The 25,594-nt window shown below is 46.1% G+C and overlaps 2 protein-coding genes across 2 annotated transcripts in view; one reads left to right on the forward strand and one right to left on the reverse strand.

The window, feature by feature from the left end:
• The window catches only part of TDRD10 (tudor domain containing 10), a gene marked incomplete at both ends in the record, with an annotated part of 38,315 nt that extends 35,167 nt beyond the window's left edge, over positions 1-3,148 (reverse strand). The window contains 2 exons of the mRNA XM_084242408.1: positions 1,163-1,297; positions 3,139-3,148. Coding sequence (XP_084098534.1) covers positions 1,163-1,297; positions 3,139-3,148 — 145 coding nt within the window. The remainder of the gene's footprint in view (positions 1-1,162; positions 1,298-3,138) is intronic.
• Positions 3,149-6,205: 3,057 nt separating this feature from the next.
• On the forward strand, positions 6,206-20,774 carry SHE (Src homology 2 domain containing E; the record flags this gene model as incomplete). Its single annotated transcript, XM_084242941.1, has 6 exons — positions 6,206-6,820; positions 9,212-9,338; positions 17,019-17,330; positions 18,616-18,772; positions 19,194-19,313; positions 20,588-20,774. 6 exons carry the CDS (start codon positions 6,206-6,208, stop codon positions 20,772-20,774), a joined length of 1,518 nt encoding a protein of 505 aa, XP_084099067.1.
• Positions 20,775-25,594: the final 4,820 nt, after the last annotated feature.

Consider the following 25,594-nt stretch of genomic DNA (forward strand, 5'->3'; position numbering starts at 1 on the left):
AAACAGCAAGTTGAGCGCCATGCTGTGAAGCTGTCCGCAGCCTCTGCAATGCGGATTCGATTCCCAGCGGCCAGGGAGATTCCCACATGGCGTGGCAGACCTCTCCTGCTGCGCCTGCTGCTCCCCTCGGCAGTGCTTTTGGTCTGTCTGCCTGTTCTGCTCCCTGCTCTGTCTCTGGTGAATCCTCTCACCTTCCTGCACCTCTGGCCTGTACCCCAGCTCTTGTAGCAAATGCAATGATGTGTGAGAATCTTCGAGGGGGCAGGACATGGTGGCTAATGGGAGCAAGAGTGGAGTCCAGGTGGACCCAAGGTTCATGCCTAAACAGAAACTGACTACAGGTCTCCCCCATTTTTCAAACTTTCACTCTACACCACTTCCCTTTTATGAAAGACCTACCTGTTCTCATTAACCAAAAGAAATCTGAAGAAGATTCCTGATTTTACAGTAAAGGGTGAAAAGGGAAAAACAGCATTCAGAGTCGATTCCAGAAGCATTCTGGAGGCAGTGTGCACCCCAAGCAGCAAGAGATGCCCCTATGGTCCTTCCCCCAGGAACTACTTTAAATAGACTGTATACATATTTATCTTATTCTGCTTTTACTACATTAGTGTTATTTTAGGTTGTACATGTTGTTTGATACAATTTGGCAGACTCTTTTTTGGGCTTGGGAGTACTCAAAAATGTTTGCCTATACATTATGGCAATTGCTACTTTGCTTTTATGCCATTTTGATTTCTTTTTTTTTTTTTAATAGAGGCATGTTTTATTTATTTGTTTGTTTTTGTTTATACATGTACTGGGCACAGTCAGAAGCGCAGGAGGGTGAGAGAATTCACCAGAGCCAGAGCGGGGAGCAGAGCAGGCAGAAGGACCGAAGTACACTGCTGAGGGGAGCAGCGGGCGGCAGGAGAGGTCTGCGCGCCATGTGGGACCCTCCTCCGGTGGCCGGGGAGCAGCCGGGGATCGAACCGGCGCCACAGAGGCCGCGGGCAGCTTTGCAACCCAGTGCTCAACTGCTGCGCCACCAGGGAGGCCCTATGCCATTTTGATTTCATGGGAATGCTCAACTTTAGCATAGCAGAGGAAATTTAAAGACTAATTTGGATCCAGATTAGACTGAGGTCCCAGCACCAACCAACCAACCCCCAGGCTAACTCACGTGGAGATTTCTGCTCCTCCAACACTCCATTCTTCTCAAATAGTTTAGTAGAGGTTCGGAAGTCACCGCTGCTCCAGGACCTATCAAACACAGGTCTCAGGTTGCACCTCCCAAGCCCCAGCTCCACAAAAGGAGCTTGAGCATAAGCAACTGGGTCCTGCACAAGCCTCCATGCCTACTTCCCAATGGAGGGGTTCCCTGCCTCCTCCCAGATTCAAAGCTCCAAGCCAGGAAGCCCTCCACTATAGAACCTTTTTAATCGCTAAGAGTTAAAGCACATTTAGGGTTAGAATTGACAGGCATGAAATTGGGCGGGAGGATTTCTAAGCTTTGGGCATGTTGAGGCAGGAACAGGAGAAAGAGAATGCTTTGGGGTGGAAGAGGGTGAGTTTATCAGAAAAAGAAAGCAACTTACATGCTGTTGTTTCTGTCCAACAGGATCTCCTGTAAGGTCAACCAATCAGTTAGCAGAATACCAGAACATTCACCACCACATAAAGACTGAGTAGGTACTGTGACAGGCAGAATCAGCACTCCCAGAGTGAGTGGTCTCTTCTAATCCCCAGAATGTATTAAGGGTTTTAGACATCATTTCTAAATGTTGGTGGGGGATGATGTTTCCCCACACCAAGTAATTCCTCAATACCAGCTGGGTATCCTACAATTCAACTCAATTTTGACACTATCTACCCAGAGTCCACAGGAATTGCTCTACCTACTTCAGATGCCAATCACAAATCCAGGTTATCACCTGTGCTTCTGATAGACTGACCACAGATGGAAAATTCAAACCACCCCCTCCTTGGTGTCCATCAGTTCGCTACAGTGGCCCACAGAACTCAAGCATTCACTTACTAGATCACTGGTTTATTATAAAAGGATATAACTCAGGAATGGCCATAGGGAAGGGATCCATGAGGCAAGGTATGAAGAAAAGGATTCCATGTCCTCTCCAACCATCCCAGAAGTTCTTCTAACCCTGTCCTTCGGGGTTTATGGCAGCTTCACTACAGAGTCACTGCTAATTAAATCATTAGTCATTGGCAATGACAGCTGACCCTTGGGCGACTCGGGTTTGAACTGCTGGTGTCCACGTATACACAATTTTTTTCTGCCTTCCAGTTCTGCATTCACAGATTCAGCCAATCTCAGATGTAAATTGATTGGATCCATGGATTTGGGGCGCATGGGTGGCTGTTATACTTACATTTCTGAGTGGGGAAGGAGGATGCCCTTAATAGCTGCCCTGTTCAAAGGTCAACTGCAAGTCAAATTCTAGCCCTTTCCCCCTACCCAGATGTTGAAAGCCCCAACCCTGGAATCACTTGCTTGAGTCCTCAGGTAACTAGCCTCTAAGCCTTGGTTACCTAGGGCTTTTGCCTAATAGCCTTATTAACATAACAAAAGCCAGCTCCACCACTGTTAGCACTTAGGAAATTCCCAGGGTTTTAGATCTGCCCCCCCACCCTCCCAAAAGGGAGGAAGACCAATATGTTACTTTTTTATAAATCACAATGTCACACTTGTATGGTTACCCAGCAAGGGGAATTAAGGTTGGTAATCTGCTGACCTGAAAACAGATTATCCTGGTGGCCCAGGTGTCCTCAAAAGTGGGACTATATAGCACCAAATAGAAAACAAATATAGGTACAAGAACAACTTTAAATTCACATCTACCTCTGCAAAGCGGCCAGCCTGGGGAGAGAACTAGACTTTTGGAGTTAGAAGCAACTCTTTGGAGTCAGTCCAGCCCAGAGACTTTGGCACACGTTTTATTTATTAAATGGCAATCAAAGACCTCTGCCGTCAACCACCAGAGTGCAGTGAGAGAATGTGCTTAATGTGAGAGAATGTGCTGAAGAGAATGTGCTGAAGAGAATGTGCTGTGAGAAGGTGCTGAAGAGAACATGCAGTGAGAAAATGTGCTGAAATGTGCTTGTTCACCTGCAGTGAACAAGAGCGCGATTAATACTCACCATTGCACATTTTTATGGATTTCTTACTGGTACTTTCCTACCACCCTATGGATTATCATCTTCCCATTTTACAGCTGGGATGACTAACACTCAAGGACATCAGATGATTTGCTTAAAATCATAAAAAGCTATTGAGATAGCTCAGGTCTGTGACTCCACAACCTTGGTTCTTTTCCTACAGATAAGAAGGCTGTCAAAGTCATTTTGAAGGGATTTTTTTTACTTTACTTTAGGAAGAACAAATTAAAACAATAAAATATAAAGGAAAATGGTAACTCCTCTAAATTGCTCCCAGCTGTGAGTGAAAACAACAGTTTTAGATGCAACTAAATCTTAATAGAACTAAAAATGGTTAAGTGAATTAAGGCTGAGATATGGATGGATAATGGGGAAGTTTGTGGGCAGAACTAGGTCTCTGGGTGTTAGTCCCACCTTCCTGATAATCCCTGAAAAGACTATAGGCTTCTGGAATAGGGCAGGCACCAATACCTCCCAAGCAAATGCCCAGCATAAATGTGGTGAAGAGGCTCTAAGGGCCTGCCAGCTGCAGCTACTAAACAGGTTATAACTGCGTCCTTGAATCCTCATAGAAACCCTAAGAGTTAGGTATCATCACCCCATTTTACTGATGAAGTCCAGGGAGATCAGACAGTAACCTGTTCATTTGTCCAAGATCACACTATGCTCATAAATGAAAAAGTCCGTTTTGTTTTTAATCCAGACTCTATGTTTCCAAAGTTATAAGCTCCCACTCCACTGCTAGTTTAGAGAAGCATCTTAATTTGTTTTTAAAAATGAAAAGGAGAAAAAAAGACAAAAATAAAGTCTTCCAATTCAATGACAAATAAACCAATTAAAAAGCGAGCAGTCTGATACATTTGTCCAAATGACCAACAATTATGTTTACTATCTTTAACAAATAGGGAAAAGCAAATCAAACCCTGAGAGATGTCACTTCACACCCACTAGAATGGCTCTAATAAAAAGACAACAATAATTGTTGAAGATGTAGGGAAATGGAAACCCTCAAATTACTGGTGGGGATGTAAAATGGTGCAACCACTTTGGACAAGAGTTTGATAATTTCTCAAAAAATTAAACTGAGAATTCTGGTTATTCCATTCCTACCCAAGAGATATTAAACATGTGACAAAGGCCCGCAGCAGCATTGTTCATAGTAACCGAAAAGTGGAAACAATCCAAATGTGCAAATGACCATAGATGAATGACAACTAAAATGATATCTATCCATACCATGGAATATATCTGGGCAAAAAAAAAAAAGAACTAAAAGTATTGATAAATGCTACCACGTGGATGAATCTCAAAAACATGATGTTAACAAAGGGAAAGAAGCCAGATACAAAACGCCAAATAGTGTAGAAAGTCAAGAGCAGACAAACAAACCTCTTGTAGAAGACAGATTAGTGGCAGCCTAGGGAAGAGGTAGTGAGCACCACGTTTCTTTTGGAAGTAGTAGAAATACTTTAAAATGGGATGGCACTAATGCACGAATATACTAAATATACTATTTCGTAATGCACGAAATATACTAAAAACCTCTGAACTACACACTTAAAAAACAGGTGAACTTTATGGTGTGCAAATGATCTCAATGTCAAGAGGCGCCTTTAACGACGGCTGGTGGTAAACCAGTATTTCTCTTCCATCCTATCTCAGAAACCATATTCCATACACATGAAGACAATGGGTGGCAGGATCACTCCGCCCCAAGTCTGGTTTATGAGGACTTAGGACGCAGAGCGCACACCCCTGCAGCACGGCTTTTTAAAACCTAAAAATCTTTTAAATTGCTCCGGGAGTGGGGGCTGATGGCAAAGGCATTTATAACGCAAAGGGGCCCACAGTTCTGCACAAAGTTTAGCTGCACAGGTTTAGCCATCTGCACAGGTTTAGCCTCCGCAGCCCACTCCCACGGGCCATCCCCACCAAAAACTTCTGCAGACACACCTACACTTAGCATGAGCCCAGGGGATTCACAGCGCGCCCAGCCAGCCCGAATTAGAAATGGGGGCTACAACTTCCACCAATGCCTCATAACACCCCTGTCCCGCCATCCCTCGCCCCGCAGCCCGGGGGTGGGAACCAGACGGCCCGTACCTCCACCCCGCCAGGCGCGGGCACCTCGCAGCCCCGCCGCCAGCCTTCGCGCCTTCTCCTGCGCGCTGCGCCTCCCCGAGAGCCGCGGGCGGGGGCGGGGCCGCCCTCACCCAATCCCCGGCCGGCGGGCGGGAAGGGCCGGGTCCTCGCGGCTCCGGGAGGCGCTCCGGGGCCGGGATCCGCGCTGGCGGGGGAGCGGGTGACCGCTCTCTAGCGCCCAGTCCCAAGCCGCATCCCCTCCATGCCCTCTGCCTAACCACCCCACACCCCAAAAATAACGTTTGCGGAGAGTTGAGATTACTGGCTCTTTGGGGACCCGAGGGGCGTCTCTCCGGGGTGGGAGGGGCGCACGGACGGCAGCGCGGGGCCCCGACCCGCGGGGGGCGGCGGGGGAGCGGGCGCGGCCCGGGGTCGCGGCGGGTCAGCACGTGCGGCTGCCGCGCCTTCTCCACGCGGGCGCCCGCGGGCCCGCCCCCGCCGAGGCGCTGACCCCGCCGCCCCCGGATCTGGGCGGGAGGTGGCGGGGCGGGGAGGCGCCAGCCGCGGAGGGGAGGGGAGGGGAGGGGCGCCGGGGGTGGGCGCGCGCGGTCGGCCCCCGTCCGTCGTGGCGCCGCCGGGGACACTCGGCCGCCTCCGCGCCGTCCTCTCGCCCCGGGCGTGCGCGCAGGGCTGTGGGGCTTCCGCGGGCCCGGCCTCCCCCACCTCGGGAGGAAAAGGCAGGGGAGAGCCCCCGGCGCCCCGGGGGAACCGCGGCGTCGCGGGCCCGGCCGGCGCTGAGGACGAGCCCGGGCGGGGCCCCGGAGCGTCGTGCCTGTCGCCGCTCGTGTCCGGAGCGGCGGCCCGCGCCCGCCCGCTCGGCGCCCCGGGCCCCCCGCCCCGGGCCGTGGGGACTCCACCCTGCCGTCGCGGGGCCTCGCCGCGGCCTCCAGCGCCCCAGCCCCGGGGAATGCAGTGGCCCCCGGCCCCTGGCGCCTCTCCTTGTCTGAGCTGGGCCTCCTCGCTCGCCTGCTCCGCGGCCGCGACGCTCCTCAGCCGCGCCGGCCGGGCCCCCCTCATGGCGGCCAAGTGGTTCAAGGAGTTCCCCCTGAACCTGAAGACCGTGTCCGAGCGGGCCAAGCCCAGCGGCGGCGCAGGTGGCAAACTGCGCAAGAACTCGGAGGCGGGCGGCGCGGGACCCGCCCCGGGCAAGGGCCGCAAGAACTCGGCGGCCGAGCTGGGGAGCGGCAGGGCTGGCGCCGGCGCCCCCAAGGACAGCCGGCTGTCCCGGGACAGCCTGCAGGGCCTGATCCAGGCCGCCGCGGGCAAGGGCCGCAAGAACTCCCGGGTCACCGAGGAGGAGCCCCACCGGGGCGCGGCCAAGATCTCGGGCTGCAGCACCTACATCAACAGGCTCATCAAGGTGGACACTCAGGAGAAGAACGGGAAGAACAATTACCCCAGCAGCAGCAGCAGCAGTAGCAGCAGCAGCAGCAGCAGCAGCAGCTCCTCCTCGGCGTCTTCTTCCCCTTCCTCCCTGGGCCCCGAACTGGACAAGGGCAAAATTATTAAGCAGCAGGACACGGTAAGAATGCAGCCCCCGTGGACACCTCTCTCCCACAGAAAGCACAAGGTGGAAGGGAGCGGAGCCAGCCTGCTAAACCCCAGGTTCTTTACCTCGGAGAAGGGGAGGATGTGTGTCCCCCTCCCCCCAACATCTGGTGACTCCTAAGTGAGCGTTTAAAATCATTAGGGTTTTTTCCCTTCTAATGGTGAAAAATCCTCATTTTTAGGAGTGGGGGATTTTGCAGAAATGTATTATTCATCTAATTTTGTTAATAGTTTTGAGGCGTAATTGAATGAGATATGCCTGCTTTGTTAAAGCTGAGCCCCTTATAGATGTGGTTTGTTTTAATTTTGGCAGCCAGGGAGATTGCAAAGCTAGACTTGGATGTAGCTTATATGCTTCTTGAGCATAAGAAATGGTAACCTCTGAACTGTGTAAATGTGGATTTCTACACACTAGAGTATGAGTTGCCCATCCGCCCCCCTTCTCTGCTACTTTTGAAGTTCTACTTGCAAGGGAATTCTCAGAACTTCACTTGCACCCCAAGATTACAGCCCTTCCATTCATTCCATGAACATTTGCTGTGCAGCAGCCACGTAGGGGGCAAAGACCCTAGAGGTTGGGGGCCTGGGGGAGGTGTAGAATAGGACAAGGAAATGCCCTTAAGGAAATTACAGATCTGGAGAGAAGAAGGTGTTTCCTGCTTCTTACTCACCGGAGGCTTTCTGGGTGCTGTCCAACATGAGGTAGCTAATAAGAAAAAGAGCGTGACTATGTGAAGAGACTCACTTCATTCTTACGGAGAAGAGTTGGGGTTTTGTTGTCTAGTTTTGTTTTTAATCCTCTGTGTGAAAAGCGCTCAAATGGGGCTTCCAGTCTCCTGCCCAGGACCTATATCCTGACATAGGAACTTTAATTTGGTCCTGCCCAGGCTTCAACCATGCTGCCCACCTGGATCAAGTCCAGAGCCCATACACAAACCACATGTGTCTGTTCTTTCCTCCATTCTTTCCCCACATAGTTACAGTGTGTCTCCCCTGGGCAGGCACTGGGGGAGAGCTGTGGGAAGATGGCAGGGACCAGCTCATCCAGTTATTAGTCAGTGGACCAGTGACCAACACATTGTAAGCGCCATCCTCTTCCTGACTGTACCTTGGGGTATTGTACGTACACGTGGTGGGCAGTCAGGAGGAATAAGGGGGTGGTGTTTGCTGCCCTGTGCAGTGACTACTTATTTGCATGGTTGCTCCCTCCAGATGTCTGAGGGTTCTTAAGCCATCTCTTCCAGACCATCTCTGTTCCTCACTTCTCCCTCATCTGAAGTCTTGCTGCCAGCTCCAGTGGTACTCCTCCACGAACTCTTTGGAGAATGTAATCATTGTAATCATTGTGGAGCAGGACCGGGGAGAAAGGTCCCCTAAACCTATTTTATCCCCCAGCTGCTACAAAACAAGTATTTCGTACATACCACCTTTCCATTTTTGGAATGATGGATGCTTTCTGACACAAAGATCTATCAAAACTATCTGATGATAGGAGAATCCGTCTGGCATGAACTATTTGACCTAGAACTCCCACAATACTGTTTAGTGCTTTTTCTTAGGTTTCTTATTATGAAGCCTGTTTTTAGAGCTGTTAAACAGATTCCTTGAGGACAGGAAGCAGTTCTTGGGTTTATTCAGATTCTCTTGCAATGCCTGGCCAGAGCTGGTAGATGCTCAGAGGTCACTGGGTGGTTGAATGGCTTACCATGGCTGTCTTGCTGCTCTGGTTGACATTCAAAAGTCACAGGGCAGGGCCTCCCCGGTGGCGCAGCGTTTGAGCGCTGGGTTGCGAAGCTGCCTGCAGCCTCTGCAGCACCAGTTCAATCCCTGGCTGCCAGGCGAGGGTCCCACATGGCGTGACAGACCTCTCCTGCCGCCCACTGCTCCCCTCAGCAGTGTACTTCGTCAGTCTGCCTGTTCTGCTCTCTCCTCTGGCTCTGGTGAATGCTCTCACCCTCCCGCGCTTCTGACTGTACCCAGTACTTGTATAAATAAATAAATAAATCTTAAAAAAAAAAAGTCACAGGGCAGTCATCTTTTTATACTCTAAAGACATATAGATACCCTCCACTACCCACCCCTGTCAACACCTTTTTTTGTTCGTTTTTGCCTGGGGAGACAAAGAGAGGTCAGCTGAACCGTGGGGTAAGTATTAGTTTAGATGAACTGTGGCCAATCAGTTATACTACCAAATCAGATGTTTGTTCAGCTGGATGAAGACCATGATCAATCACAAAGGCTAACTAGACCTGGTTGGCGAGCTTGACCTCAGATCTGCAGGAGGACTTCAGTAGACATTTTGCTACTTTCTCCATTTGGATTATGATAACCCTTAGCAACTCTCTCCTCTCTGGTTCTTTCATAGGTCATCATCCTGGAAGACTATGCTGACCCTTATGATGCCAAACGGACAAAAGGTCAAAGGGATGCAGAGAGAGTAGGAGAGAATGATGGTTATATGGAGCCCTATGATGCCCAGCAAATGATAACAGGTTTGTAACCAGGACTGCTTCACAGGGATGGAACTCTCACACCTGCTTGGAGTGTGGTAAGATTGTAGTAGTATTTCAGGATGAGGGATGAAACAGTTTAACCAGATCCTACTGACTGGAAGAAAGAAATTAGACCCAAAACAAGGTCACAAAACAAGACCCAAAACACGCTAATTAACTTCCTTAATGGTTTTGTATTCTTTCATTTTAAATGTGCACTGGTCCAGTGTTTTCAATTCTATGCAAGATGACACTTGTATGTTTACAGAAGTGCCCAGAATGTGATCTTACTTTTAAGATGATTTATGTACATTTCTTGGCCACTTTCAAAGCTTTGACATTCATAATGAGAGTCTTAAATCTGTACCAAGGGACTAATGCACACTGAAAAGATTTTAAGATGTAAGAGATGCAAACATGACGTGACCCTCTATTAAAGTAGGCTGATTTCTCAACAAGCTCTACAACATTAGAGCAAAACATTTAATTGCCAGGGAATGATTACTGATCGCTGGCAGGAGCTAAGCTATTCAAGGCAAACATCCTAAAACCAAGACCAACTTATCCTGTAACTTCATGTCAGACAGTTCCAACTTCTGAGCTAAGCAATCACTGTCACTTTAGGGGTCAAACTTTTCCTTTTTATTCATAATTCTCTTAAGTTGGTGTAAATGGTATTTCTAAATAACTAGTTTAAATGATTTACTTGTGACTTTTAGAGTGAGTTAGTCATTCGCCTAATTTTCCTTAAACTTTTTTGGATTCATATGAAAAAAGCTGAGTGTTGACTCCCTGGAGCCTTGCTGGAGCGTCCTGGGTTTCGTGCCTGGGAAAGGGACCACTGATTGTACATGAAAGGCCTTGTTTCTCCTGCTTAAAAACAGATTGAGAGGCTGTCCAGCTTAGGCTCCAGGAGCATAGTCTCAGAAGAGTTGAGCAGGGCAGCACCCTGGAAGGGTTGAGACAGGCTTTAGAATGAAAACGAGCTGCAACAGGAAAGCATTGCTCTGTTTCCTGCTTCTCTGCTTACAGAGATAAGGCCTGCATTTGGGGAGGGTGTACCCTGGCCAGGCTGTGACCCTGAAGGTCACTGGACTGTGACCTCTCATGAAATCTGTGAATGAAAGGAAGTGAAAATGAACTTAGTCAGAATTTTTAAAAATATCGGAGACTTGAAAGGAATAAGGGGAAAGTTTTACATACAGTTGAAGAAGAAGGTTTTCTAAAACAAAAAAAAAATCCATTTTGATTGCTATTTCTCTGTCCTTCAGTTTTTATTCCTCTCTTTCTCTTTAAACGTCTAAGATGTTTATTTCTGGAGTCACACTGATAAGAGGAAAGTGCTATGCTTTTCAAAAATGAGTATATTTTTATTTTTCCCATATAATTCCCACAGAACTCTGTATCCCTGGACACTGCAATACTTTCTGTTCCCTGTTACAGAGTAAATATCAAGACCACAGAGAGTCTGACTTCCCTATGCTCACAGACCTTTTTAGAGCCAGGAGAAATTAGAGCCCACTCCCTCACCAGAGTTCTCAGGGCACATTTGAAGTGATGTATCCAAAAGCACTTTAAATTTCACTCCTCAGTAAGGCATCTTTCCACCCAGACTCATAAAGAAAGTTGTATTTGAAAGGTAAAATTATCTAACATGATATAATAATGGTGGTGGTTAGCATTGAATATTTGAGTATTTATTAAGTTCCAGGTTCTTTGTCAGCCATTCATGGAAATAAATTCATTCAATAATGCAAAATTAATATATTCCATGAGAGAATAAATGAAAATGTATTAAAAATTTTAATTGCTCACTTTTTGAAGTTCCAGATTTTTTTTTTTTGCCCATTAAAAAAATTTTATATTGGTGACTTTTAAAGTTACTACATTGAAAATACATGTCACAGAGCACTCAATCAGTGTAGAAAATATACAACACATAGGTTACACAGCTGGACAGAATAACAGGAAGTGAGTTTATCGGAAACTGGAAATAAAAGATTTGCTGCTGGGTTGGTTTTTTGGTTGGGTTTTTTTTTTTTTTTTTGCTTGGTTGTAAAAACCAAGTTCAGAAATGTCCCATATTTCTTGAGAAATGTTAGGGATTATTTTTTAATTTGCTTCAGCTTTGTGCAGATGGGGAAAATAGCTAACAATATGATTTAACTGTAGAACACCCAAATTCTGTATGGCCATTTTATTTTATTTTTATATTTTTTTATGACATTATTTTACATTCTTGTTTTTTTTCCCCACCGTATAGGATTTCTCTCCTCAGTGTGGTCCCCACAGCTCTCCCACCACCAAAGCACCTACAGTCCTCCACCACAATCCATGGTGCTCCCCTCCCCCTTCCCTGCCTCTCTCCTCCTGGATACCTCAGATCTATAGTCAGCTTTTCCTTTGTTTGGTTTCCCTATATTCCACCTGTAAGTGAAAACCACCCCGTATTTGTCTTTCTCCCTGAGTATGGCTGTTTTAACGCAAGTGAAGCAGGGTGGCTTGTCGCCTCTAATAATTCCTGGAGTGCAAAAATCACTGCTCATGATACTGTTTCATAACATGCTACACATATTTCTGCGGCGTTTACTTACTGTGTACCGGTCCTGCGCTGGGCTCAGCATACAAGGGTCGTGGCCCATGTCTTTATGGAACCTGACACCAATAGGGAAGAAAATGTGTCAGCGGAAATTGTGGTGAGTGCCATGAGGTGGAGGAGCCGCCATCTGCATCAGGGAACGAAGGAAGAAGCAGAAACTAAGAGGCTTTTCTTATTGTGGTGACTAAATACCTGGGACCCAAGCTCCCTGGATCCACCTACCCTCCACGCCCCACCCTCACCGCCACCAAAACTTTGCACTTAACTTTTTGAAGCTCAGAATTTATGAACATACAAATACAGTCTCACCTAGATTTATCCAGAGTATTATGCATGCAAAGATATGAATACAAGACAATGGGAGCACCAGCCTCTTTGTTGTTCTGTTAAATGAGAACATTTTAGCCAAATTTGCAGAAACGTACTACGTACGTTAGCATACTACAAGGAGCATGGGAATCCCTTCCCCTGCTAGGGTCGTACAGGTTGAGCGCTCACAAGCGACAAGGCACTTAGTCACCTTGCAAAAGGCTTGGGTGCTGCTGAAGTTTCTGTTTTACAGTGGAAGGAAGAAGCAAGGTCAGAAGCCCCCGGAGCTCCTCCTAACGAGGCAGCAGGTGGTAGAGGCAGCAGGTCAGTTGGCCGCCTTTGGTTTCAGTCCTGAGCTCCAGGCTCAGGTGGTTTTTAGAATTTAATTTTTGCTTCCGAAAGTTTTGTTGGTTTGTGTAAATAGTCAAAATCTAAAGGAGAACCACATTGTTTGGGTCTCCATTTAAATACATATCTACTGTGGAAGAAATGGAAGACTTACGATGTATTTTCTATACTTTCCTTGTTAACCTCAATTTTAGGGCTTCTGAACTATATCTGCTTTTGTTCAGATATATACATTTATCTGATAAGAAAATATTAAGTAAATTTAAAAATTAAGTAAATCTAAATTAAAAGCTTGAACACTGATAAAGTGCATAAAGCTACCTGATAGCCCTATTTCTGATCCTAGTGGGAAAGAGCCTTATGAGACTGAGTTTAGTGTTTTGAAATGGATTGGAGGGGAAAGGTGCATCATAGAAATTTCCATAAACATTTTACATGAAATCTTTGGGTATGGTGTGATAAAGCATGTACAAAGCAAGGGATGATAGTGTGGCCTGTGAGTTCGTCCTTCTGCCAGGCCTCAGTTGATCCACCTGTGAAATTGGATAACGCCTCATTGCATTACGAGGTTTCAAGAGATGCTGGGTATAACACAGCATCGTCCAATAAACATAGCCATTACATAGACTCTTCAGAGCTAGAATTCCATTTTCAAGAAGAATTCTGGACAAGTATAGAAGCTTATCAGTTGCTAACTCTTATTAATTTAGTACAAGAAAGTCTGTGTCATTTGCTAGTTTTTGACATACATGGGTATAATTATCTCCTGCCAGAGTTGGGGACTGGTTTCACGTAACAAGTGGCACCCTGTAACTGGTGTGGGTCAGCCCCTGCTGCAGATGGGTGTTTATCTGCACCCGTTGGCCACATTCTGTTGTCCGCGGTGGTAAATGGCCTCTATCGGCAGAGCCAGGGCGTAGCTTCCTCTCGCCATTTCCTCCTTCTCAGGCTGGTTTCCTCTCGGAGCCAGCTCTGCACGTCAGGGGCTATTCTCCCTGCAGGAAGGGTCGGCTCGCAGACCCACGATTGTTTCTGTTTCTATGGTGCCTCAGGTTGGGGGCAGCCAGGTGTTGGAATGGACTGGAAGGTTACTCCCCTTGAAGGGTGGAGGGGCCCTGCACTCAAGCCCTTTTTTCCCCTAATTAAACATTGTTTAAAAACCTGATAATACTTTGCCTAATCCCAGGACCATCCTGGGACGGAACATTCTCACTTGCACGCTTTCCAGTACTTTCCCCAGAGCCTGGGTGCACAAAGTCTGTCTAAAATAGAGGGAATCCAGGGCCTCCTCTCAAAAGTAAAAATTCTAACGTGTAATAATATGAACTAAGGATCCTAATCACTAAATTATCGAACTTGCCGTGTGAGTGGAACTCCAGGTTGGAATCAACTCCTGCTCTGTTTAATTCATCTAAGCAGAATTGAGGCAGGACCTTGGGAAAGCTTTCCCCAGCCTGTGCCAGTCTAAACTTGAGGATGAATTCAGGTGCTGATCAGAAGCCTAAAGTTTCTGACTTTACCCCCTTTGAGTTCCTTTGTGTTTTATCATCCCTTTTCCTGGGTGTAGAAAATTTTTCTTGTAGGAACTTTCTCTTTTAAAAGTTCCAGCTATTTCTTAACCAAGAGCAGAGTGCTTTTGCTTCTTGTTTTCCATAACTTCATGGAGAATAAGCAATGAATAAAAGTGTGGGATTAAAAGTTGGGAGATTCAGACTGGAAAGTCAACTCAGCCACCAGCTCCTGGTGTGACCTTGTATAACCCCAGCCCCTGGGGTTCCTGTCCTTGGGGCAGAGGAGGGCTCCTCAGATGCTCCTATCTGATGTGGATGTTTTAGGTGCAGGGAGAACCCTTCTCCTTGGGGTGGGACTAGCCCTGGAGAGCAGGAGGGACTGAGCTGGGGAACCCAGGAACCCAAGAGGTGTAGAAGTGCCTCTCAGGCTTAGCTTCTCATTAGAATCACCGGAGGTCCTCTTGAGACTAACTCTTAGGCTGTACCCCAGAGCAATTAAGTCAGGATCCCTGGTGATGGGACCCAGGGGTCAGATGATCTTAATAAATTTATAGAATGGAAGCCAGCTGCAGTCAGGGGCCCCTGCCTTGCAAAGTTAAAACCTCACCCTATAAATAAATTTTGCCCATTTGAATTCCTGATTTTAATCATTTTCCCTTGAATGTTTCATTTGTTGTCCTGTCCTTGTTATAGGAACCTTAGTCAATGACACCTCTCCACAGAGTGTCACCATGCCCTTTCAAGTCATCTGGGAAAGTCCTGCTTTCCTTTATTTCTATGGAATTTCAGTCTCTGACCCTCTCTCTTCCCGTGCATCTGACTACCCCTTCTCTGTCTTTGCTGGCACCTCTTCTTCCATTCTCCCCTGCAGAAGGAGTCCCAGGTTCTGCCTTTGATCCTCATTCCTTTTCCACTGCCCTCCTTTTCTCTGTGGTTGCTTTCACTTTTACAACACTAACAGCTCCCCATTTGTGAGTAACTCCTTGACTTGCCTCTCTGACCTTCATTTCTCTGCTGAGCCTCAGATCCACATTGTCACCTGCCTGGTGAAGTTCCAGAGCCCCTCCTCCCTCTCCTCCCACCCATCCTTCCAACCGTTATCTAGCACAACTCTTTGTCCCGCAAAGATCAGCAAAGCATGGGGTCTCTTGCCCTGACAGTCATCACCAAATTGGAAATACAGATACATCAATAAATCAGTCCATACAATGAGAGAAGTAGAAGGTGAAAGTGGGTGGGCGCAGCAGTGTTCCGGGGGAGGCGGGGCGTTGCAGGGAAGGTGGGCAGAAGAGAGGAGGAGATGCCAGGTTAGATTTCAGAGGCTACAAAGATCACCTGGACACGGGTGGGAGTAAGTCAGTTAATGCCTGAGGAACTTGTACTATTTGGTTGGGGCAAAGAATTGGATGGTGGGATGGGGGCAGGAGCAGGGTGGTATTGAGAGACAGGTTCGGAGAGGGAGACAGTGGTCTGGTTATAGGAGGCATCCCATGCCAGATTGAGCAGTTTGAACTTTGTAAGTGGACGGTTGAGAGCTTAGGAGGTGTTAAATGATGAGATGAGATGCTTGCGTTTGGAAAGGTCTCCCTTGGCTGACCAGGCTAAGGGATTGAAGACTCCCTGATAGGCATTTAGAGGAAGCCCAGCGTGATATTCTGTGTGTATTACCAGCTCTAGTGGTTTTGACTCCACCAACTGGGGCCTCTAGACCCCAAAATGGTCAATCCCCAGACTTTGCCGATTGCTTCCCACTGTGGCTGGCTGGCTCGCAGCTGGGGGTTGGTGGATTTGCATCCATTTCTATGCTTCAGTTCAGACCATACCTCTGTGACTTACCCCATCCATACACTATGGTCAGTATTACCTGTTCAAACACTTCAGAGTTTCTGCAAGCACACAGAGCAATCTAAACTTGTTACCTTTGCTTCTAAAATGTCTACACTTGCTGCCTGTCCTCCTGCTGTTCTAGCTGCTGGCCCCACTCTCTCTCTTCTCCTCGCCTTCTGTCTTTTAAACTTCTCTCTCCCCCTATGGAAGCAAACCCTTGACGTCTCCCTCCTCCATATCTCAGCTCATGAACTTCCTCCACTGGAAATGACCTTCTCTGTCAAAGTCAGTCACTTCATTTCTCCTCCACGTGGAGTCACTGAGTGTCATGGTGAGAGAGTGGGTGTCAAACCCAGCTTCCTCCTCTTGAGTCCAGAATCCAGGTTTGAACCATTTCCTTAAACTCTGTGCTTGGGTTTGCCCTTGGGTGGTGTCAGGGAAATAATGGTGCTTCCTTGCCCTGTGGTTCTGACCATCTCAGGGTGCTTGACACATCATGCACCATCGCTGGATGTCAGTTGTTAAGTTAGTTTTACTTTGATTTGTCCTGTAGTTATAAGCCTGTTATGTGTTTTTTTTGGAATGTGTCTGGCTTCCCAGTTGTATTGAAACCCCTAGAAGTCAAGGACTTTGTCTGATGCACATGAACGCTTTCCCTCATATGCATAATGCTCTCCATACAGGTAAAATGCAGTTCTTCTTTACTGAAATACTCTTAGCTTCCTGACAGAACTACTCTTAGCTTCCAAGCAGAACTATTCTCAGAGCAGACATCGGGACTGGAACCTGGAACAGGTTGCCTGGCAGCCACTTCTCTACTCAGCCTGGGCAAGTGGCCCCCAGAAGCGTGCCTGTCTCCAGATGGGAGTCCTCATCCTATGACTTGACCCCATTATCTGGCTCTGGAAACTGGATGGAAGAAGTTGCAGACCCTATTCTCTTGAGAATTCTTTGCAGCAGAGTCCTCAAGGAACAATATGGGCTGCCTTCGACTAGACGCTCATCAGAGGTGAAGGCTGGTTGGGTTAATTACTGGGCCTCTGTGGCACCTTTTCTCTCAAGCGTTTGATGGTGTGTGTCTTTCAGAGATCAGGCGACGAGGTTCCAAAGACCCCTTGGTGAAGGCCCTCCAGCTGCTCGACAGTCCCTGCGAGTCAGGGGAGAACGGCATGAAATCAGACACACTGGCCAAGAGACGAAGCTCCAAGGACCTACTGGGGAAGCCTCCCCAGCTGTACGACACTCCCTACGAGCCTGCAGAAGGAGGCCCCCGGATGGAGGGGAAGGCCTGGCCCCCGGAGGGACACAGCCGGCTGCCTGAGAACGACGAGCGGCCAGCGGCCGAGTACGAGCAACCCTGGGAATGGAAAAAGGAGCAGATCGTGAGGGCTCTGTCAGGTGAGGCCTGGGGTAGCCCATCTGCTGCCACTCACTGCCCTGCTGAGAACCCTCTGGCCCCCTGCACGCTGGGCTTTTCAGCCAGGGCTATTTTCTCCATGTTCCTCAACCTCCAGTCTTTTCCAGGGAATTTGATATGGGGAAATACGAATTTGGCTGTGGTTGGAAGACCAGGGCTGATGCTGAGCCCTATTAGGGCATTTATTTTTTATCCTTCTGCACACCTTTACTTTTCTTTCTCTTCACAGTGTGCCACTGTTTTGGAAATGCCTTAAATGATTATTGAAAAAACTTATCCAGTCACCCCTGAAGCTATGAAATTGGGAGCAGCTTTTTCTAATTCTTACTTAGTGCTACTCCTCAAACCTATTAAAACCCCTATTTATGAAATGGCAGGACTGGATCGAATGGATTACAGGTAGAGGTAGTTGGAAAGCTGGATGAAACTAGCTTTTCTCTTCCTCCCCCACCAAAAAAAAAAAAAATCCTAGTAAAGGAATCAGTTCTTCAAGTGTGAATTTTTAAAGTAACTTAAGAGTGAGTTGGTAGTAGGTTGTCAAATGTTAAAGATAATTATCCCTCCTGCTTCTCCCAGGCCATGATTTTCCTACTTGGCTTTGCCTTGGATTTAAAAGTTAGGAAATCTTTGCCCTCTAACAGAAAAGGCAAGTTTGCCACTAAAAGGGTGAATAGAGAAAGTATGCAAAGTTTTGAGTCCATTTTAATTTTATTTTAGTTTTCTCCAAATCTGTTGGGTACCTGCTATTTTCTCAGTACTTGTGCCGGGTGCTTTGCTCATTTTACTTTTTTTTCCTCTTGTCCATTCTCCTTTTTTCCATAAACACCAGTACTCATTTTAGCTCTTTATCTTCTATCCAGCCTAGATGTCACAGTATCTTTAAGGCACTCTTCAGCAGTTTCTGCCTCTGAGTTGACTTTTCTCTTTATTGTTTCTTACTTGCAAGGAATTATTACCTGTGACTATGTTTATTCTTTTATCATTCTAAATATGCTGATGCTAAGAGCATTTTGAAGTCCATGCTAAAATATATTGAAGTGGTTTCTGCTTATATTTTAAAACTACTTTTACGCTGATGAACATCTTACAGAAAAAGTGCACGTGTGCAGATGCAGCGTGATCAGATAGCAGAGACAGTAGAGACAGACAGATGGGGTGTTGTGCATCAAGGAGAGGGTATGGCTGCCTTCTGGAGCCAAGACGGCAAGGAGGGTTTGCGCGTGTCACCTTGGAGACCTGTGAGATTAAATGGAGCCTTCCTTCCAGTTCAGTTTGAAGGCGCTGAGCGTCCTGCCATCAAGGAGGAGACAGTGAGGCAGCACCACCGACAGAAGAGCTGGACCCAGAAGATCTTGAAGCCAGTGCTTGCTGACCACGCTGAAGGGGAGAGAGTGGACCCAGCCCTGCCCCTGGAGAAGCAGCCGTGAGTCTTCCACGGACACATGCCACAGATGAGGCTTCTTGATAGTCTTGCCTGGGTGGGGCGCCCTGGCCCATTCTACATGATTATTTTTGTTCCTGATACTTGTCTGGGTGGAGCTGATTCATGAAAATTCCTTTCAAAGCCCAGTGTATCTGTGCAGGATGGAAAGGGCGCTGCCTCCCAGGAAGCAGAGTTTAAGTCCACTCTCCTGTACAGAGGGAGAACCTGATGTGACACTGGCACCTCGAGCTCACTCTTGCGTGCTGATAGGCTTTGTGATCCAGGACTCCCCAAATCCGCTCCTTGTCTATTCTGAATGTGAGGCATTCAGGCTGCCGGAAGCCCATTTTAAATAATACTGTATGGAAGGATGTGCTGTCTGGTTTCTATTCTGACGCCAGTATCTCCCATCCCATTTTAGTTGGTACCATGGGGCCATCACGCGTGCTGAGGCTGAGAGTCGACTGCAGCCTTGCAAAGAAGCTGGTTACCTGGTTAGAAATAGCGAGTCGGGGAACAGCAAGTACTCCATTGCACTCAAGTAAGTGTTGAAGCCTCCTGGGCTCACCTGCCTCCACGCAGGAGGAAGTGCTTCTGTCATGGGTGGATGGCCAGACAGACGGCTCACCAGAGGGGTGTGGGCAAAGAAAGCAAGATGCACTTGCTTGGCACGTGAAATGGTCTGATTAGAATGCAGGCTCGGCGATGGGTGAATGCCCCACGGAAACACCATTTCCCGTCACCTCTACTCTTTGGAGTAGCGTGTCCTCTTTGAGGTGTGACACTCGGGAAAGGACAATGAGGGTCCTGTTTCATTATCACTGTACAGCAGTCACCTCCCACTATCCCATTACCTACTCTAGAGGAAAGTAGGTCCCCTCAGCAGAGAAACAGTTCCTCATAAAGAGGGTAATTTCATTCCTTTATTTCCCTAGCGTTTAGGACTTTAATAAATCAGATCCCTTGATTGTCAAAATGCCAACTGCGATTTTGATACCAGTTTCTTTTGGCAAAGAAGGAAACGCTGACTTGCTCTTCCTCCCACTTCCAAGTGTACACAGAAAATGCAGCCTTGCCCGTTAGGCCTGGTGGATCTTGTATCATGGAAATTCTCGTTGGGCCGCGAGTTCGGTGGTGCTATATTGGAGGATCATTGTCAAGAGCTCTAACAGCATTTCCTTCCTGAGGAAGCTGAGCCCCTGCAGCTGAAACAATCACACTGGAGGGGAAAAGAGGTTGCCGGGGGGAGTGTCGGAGCAATAGGGCTCAGAAATGGGATAGGCCACCAGATATACAATACCAGGAATAGCTTTGCTGTGCTCCTGAAACTGGTGCTCGCGGATTAGATCTTTGAGCCTTCAGTGCCAGCTGTCATTATATACAACCAGGAACAGTCTTTCCAGATGGGGCGGAGGGGAGGAAACAGTTTTTTATTATTATTGTTAATGTGTTCTTTGGGGAGGAAAGACCCTTCAGCCATCATGAAGAGGGTGAACTTAAACTCGCCCTTTGTGGTCTCACACTCTGGCTTGGTACTTTGGGGCCCAGGTGGGACTTGACGTTTTTTTCGTTTTCGGTCCAGTGCCTGATGGTTTCTGTATATTAAGGGGCGAGCAAGTCAAGGAGGATTGAGGGCTGTGGAGCTCCTGAGCACTCGAGTGGAGTGCAGAAAGGATTTCTGTTTGTATATAACACTTAGTTCCAGGAATGGATGGGACTCTGTCTGCCAGTGAACTGGCTGGGATTGTGGTTTGCTGGGGAAGGTGCCCCTGCTCACTCATTCATGTCTCCTCCTTGATTTTTGTCTTGTTTCAGGACTAGTCAAGGATGTGTCCACATTATCGTGGCTCAGACCAAAGACAACAAGTACACACTGAACCAGACAAGTGCTGTGTTTGACAGCATCCCTGAAGTGGTACACTACTACTCCAACGAAAAGCTGCCTTTCAAGGGGGCAGAACACATGACCTTGCTCTACCCCGTGCACAGCAAGCTGCACTAAGGTTCGGCCACTGAATCCCCCGGCCAGGCCTCTCACACCTAAGAGAGGACATCAGCACCCACCCAGCAGCTCAAGACAAGGCTGGACTGTGCCACAATAATTGTAGGAAATGACAGAGACTACATTTACAAGTCAAAAAGTCTTTGGCCTATAATCCATTCCATGACACCTGGTTACCGACCTGTCTGTTTTCTCTGTGCTACAATGAGAAACCATGATTTCCCTGTTGCCTCCACTCTTTAAAGAAGAGTGTTCTCTTGAAGGTATGACCCTCAGGAAAGGTAAGTCAGGAGCGCAGGAAAATTAAGATTGTCTAAAAATGTGCTCATCGTTAATCTGGAGTCTCTGGTCTTCAAACCAACCAACCCCAAAAAATCACTTTTACAGAAGATGACAGAAAATGATGATGTGGACCAGAAGAGCACTTGATACTGAACCCCTTTTTTGGGGAAAAGGATGAGCAGTGGGAAATAAATGGCAGTGAGCACCTTGGAGAAAGCTGTTTTTCCCCTTTTCTCCTTTGAGGTCCTAGTTCAGCTCTGCAGTCCATGAAATTCCTAACTTTAGTATCTGACAAAAGGATTGTTTTGTTCATCAGCCCTCTAAGGAAGTTCATATTTTCTGAATCTCCATGAACTTTTTCATCATTTTTCAGCAAATCAGTAAAAGAGCATAAATAGGTAAGAAGTACCCCTGATTTAAGAATCACCCATATAATTAATATTGGCATTCTTGTTATAGTTCTGAAGTATAGGATAAAATACACAACAAAGCTTTCATTTCTGATTTTTAAATAATCTGAAAATTTACAAAGCTCAATAGTAATAAAAACTGTTTCCTTATGGATAACTATACAGAACTTTGGACATCCTTTGTTTCATCTTTAGTTTTAGTTGTTATGGAAGCATTTATCATTTGTGTCCCTCAGATGATATTTGTTTTGTAATTTTAGAACAAATTAAAATGTGTACATATATATATATATAGATAGATAAATAGATAGCTAGATAGATATAGATGGATGGATAGATAGATAGATAGATCTATAACACCAGGATCTGGTCATGTGAACTAGGTCTCTGAAGTCTGCAGAGTCGCTTATGTTATACAAAGCAGGCTGGTTTCCACTGTATAAAAAGATTTTTTAACAATTTTGAGGTTTTCTCTACTTTGGCTTAAGAAATTAAATTAATATCATAGTATTATTATCTTTATGACTTATTGTGAACTTATATTGCCAATTTTCTTACTGTGAAAACAAAAGACAAAACTTGGCGATGGCATGCTGTGAGAAGACTCTCCCACGGGTGGCTCTCCTCAAAGCCCCACAGGGGCGCTGGGTTCTGGGCTTTGGGATTTAGTTCTCAAATTGGTCCAGATGCAGATGTGCTGTCAGCAATGAAAAATTAGCTTTTGTAGCTTCTTTTAAATATACATAGAATCATGATTTGGTTGATTTTTTTTTAAAGCCAGTATACCTTTCTAGTTATTAATTACCATTTCGCTGTTATAACTTAGGGGTTAGTAAATATTTGCTTCTTTATTCAGTTAAAGTCTTAACCAAAGAGTTTTATAGCCTTTGATTCAAAAATTTGAGAGGAACTTCTTCTGACTGGGTCGCAACGATATTATCATTACAGAGTGTTTTGTTTAAGTACTGATTGAACTTTTTTAATGTGTACTGGTTCATGTAGTGTACTGGTTCTTTAGTGAAGATTTTTTTTTAAAAATTTAGCATCTATTCCAATTCCATTCAATAAATATTTATTGTCTTCCATATACAAATAATTCATTGTGTTACACTTATTTTTAGTTCAATATTCTAGAGATGAAATCTTGTTTTTTACTTAACCTATTCTACAAAGGAAATATAGCAGTTATCCTAATTTTAATAAATGCTAAAAACGTTATAAAATTTTTCTTGGCACACTAAATGATTTTTGGCTCATTCCCAGCAACTGTGTTGAATATATAATGAAATAACATTTTGAAAGCAGAACTGATACACAAGTGTTTATTGTCTGACACATGCCAGGTATTGTGCTTTCTCTATAGTGTTTTTCTGTGGCAGTCATGCTGTTTTCTTTACATGGTTATAAGTGGAGGAGATGTGGAGGTTATATATAGTCCCGTTACTTCACAGTCATACACAAGCTTAGAAGGAAAAGAAATATAGTAAATTATTAGAAGGGGAGAGGGGTTAAGCAACTATTTTCTTCTTAAGGTTGTGACACAAGCTGACAAAAGCCAGGGAATTCACAGCTGGGTGGTGGCACAAAGTAGCATATGTTCTAGAAACAATTAGGCCCAGCAGGGTGTCCCTAATGGCTTCCTTGTTAAGCCTCCCGCACCGCCAACCTGAAGCCTTGTGACATGTTTCCTCTGAGCCCAAGTGCTCGGGCTTTTGTCATTTTGTCTCTGTACAAGTCTTTTCCTGTTGGCTTCATCCTTTTGCGTTAATTCTGTTCCCCAGAATATTTTCTGATTCTTTCTGGAGTGAATAATGAGGTCTTGTAGCAAATATTTGCTCACTTGCCTTAAATGTAGTATCCACTGAGTCTCCTGCATCTGTGTTCTTTCTCCTTGATCACACCTTCTTTTAAAAAATGCTCTGCTCTAGTTGCTTAATGAGTTTCTTTAGATGGTACATTTCAGATCTATAAGAACAGAGGGTAAATAGATATTTCCATTTGCTTTGCTACCATGGCTATTTCTGTCAAGATGGATTTCAACGTTTAGTCTCCATGCATTGCTGAATTGTTACTCATTTACTGGCGTCTGCCACAGGATGGGGCAGTGTAATCTATAGGGACAGCCAGAAGTTTTGAGATGGGACGATTGTATTAATTTTTTCACTGAATTTATTTCAATATGTTATTACCCTGTAGCCAGCCATTGTTACTAAAACTTAATTCGGAACAACTGAGCATCTATGAAATTCTGCAGTTGCTTTTTAAATGAGGGTAGCCTTTCTGGTCTATTAAAATCCCCTTTTTTAGTCAAAGTTTAGTGCCTCATTTTTCTTCATTCTGGGAGGCAGGGGAACCAAGATACCTGGATTTCATTTCTCTACATTCTTTTAGTAGTTAGCAGAATTTCTTTGAAACCTTTCTCAGATGGCTCTCCTTCATTAGTTGTCTCTCTCCGACTTTCCCTAATCAGCACTATTTTGGCTTTATGATCTTTTTAGAATTACTCTTCTTTATTCTTATCTCTAATTTTTGTTCCTCATTAACTTGGGCTTAGAAAAACTTGGCCTGCAGTGGAGCTGCCTTAATTTCTGACCCTGTAGGAAGAAGACGGTGTGCTACTGCCATCTAGTGGAAAAAGAGCAAACTGCTGTGGGAAGCAGGCAGAGCTTTAGGGTAGGGCTTTCTAAAGGATTTCTGATACAGCCCAAGGTGGTGGGGGATGACACAGCAGTTGCCATCTTGAAATCTGCCCTTTCCTCAGAAAGGGTAGTTGGCAATCTTAATACAATTCTCTTCACGAGGCCCTGGATTACGGCTGGATCACATAGTTTAGAATCTTAAATTATAATTTGATAAACATGCTGGTAGCAGATCACTGGGGCATTGTAGTGCCATCAAAGCACGGAGCAGATTCTCTGTGGATCCAGGCAGATGAGTAAAGGAGAGTCCTGGAGCCCTCAGTGGCTTTTTCAGGCTTTTAACGATGCTTCTACACCATTTGCAATGACGCAACCAGGTGTGGGCAGGCAGCGGGGCCTGGGAGCCAGGAGGCTGGCAGCCTCGTTACCCCCGGTGAATCTTCACTCTTTCTGGGCTCTCTGGCATTCTCTTGTGGTCTCCACTGGTCTCTACTGCACTCTGCCCCACGGTCCTCTGTCTCCTCCATCCTCTGCTGCTGCCCTTACATGCTCGGCCTCCAGAATCAGGTGCTCCCACTCACACATGCCCACAGCGCTCTCCAGGTGCCGCCATCAGGTGCGCATGTAAGACCACAGGTGTCCATAATTGATGCTAATGGTGGGAGGGTGGGAAAAACCAGATCACTTCCACTTACCCTACCGGCAGGCGTCTCATTTGCCAATTTCTTAACCAATTATTTTTGTCGGGGGACTTTAATATCTTAATTGTCAACTAATATGTTTTAACTTCTGAAAATATTTGAAGATTGTATGTAATAAAGGTGCCTATCTTTTGTGCTTTAATAATTTAAATTCTTCCAGAAAGGTTTTATAAAATTTCTGGATGTATTGCAGTAGCCAATATAGGCTGAAGATGGTTTACTCTAAAATGTAAATTTAAATAAATATTATTCCAAGAAAACCAGTGTTTTTGTTTGATTCAGTGAGTTCTGAGAATCACCTCCCTCCTGTGGCAACAGCAATAGCAGAAGTCAGACGTTTCATTCACTTGAAATCCAAGCCACAAGGAGCTGTCCCCTCACACCTGTGAGCATCAAAAAGCCTGGAAGCAACATGTGCTGGCCAAGGCGCCACGAAAGAGCAGCTCTCGCTCCCTCGCCGCTGGTGGGAATATAAGTGGATGCAGCCCTTAACAGTTTGGTGATTCCTTTAAAACTATAAATGGAAATGCCACATGACGCAGCAATGCCTCTGTTAGATATTTAGCAAAGAATGTGAAAACACTATAAATCGAAAAGCTCTGTGCACCCTGTTCTTCACAGCAGCACTGTTCACAACAGCCAGCACACGAAGATACCCAAGTGCCGCTGACAGTGAGTGGATAAAGAAGTTGTAGTCTAGAGGCTCAGTGGGAATACTCAGCTACTGAAAAGGAGGAAATCTTGCCTTTTGTGCAAACATGGCTAGGACTTGTGATTATGCTAAGCGA

The sequence above is a fragment of the Talpa europaea genome (genome assembly GCF_964194135.1).
Source record: "Talpa europaea genome assembly, chromosome: 9".
Taxonomy (NCBI): domain Eukaryota; kingdom Metazoa; phylum Chordata; class Mammalia; order Eulipotyphla; family Talpidae; genus Talpa; species Talpa europaea.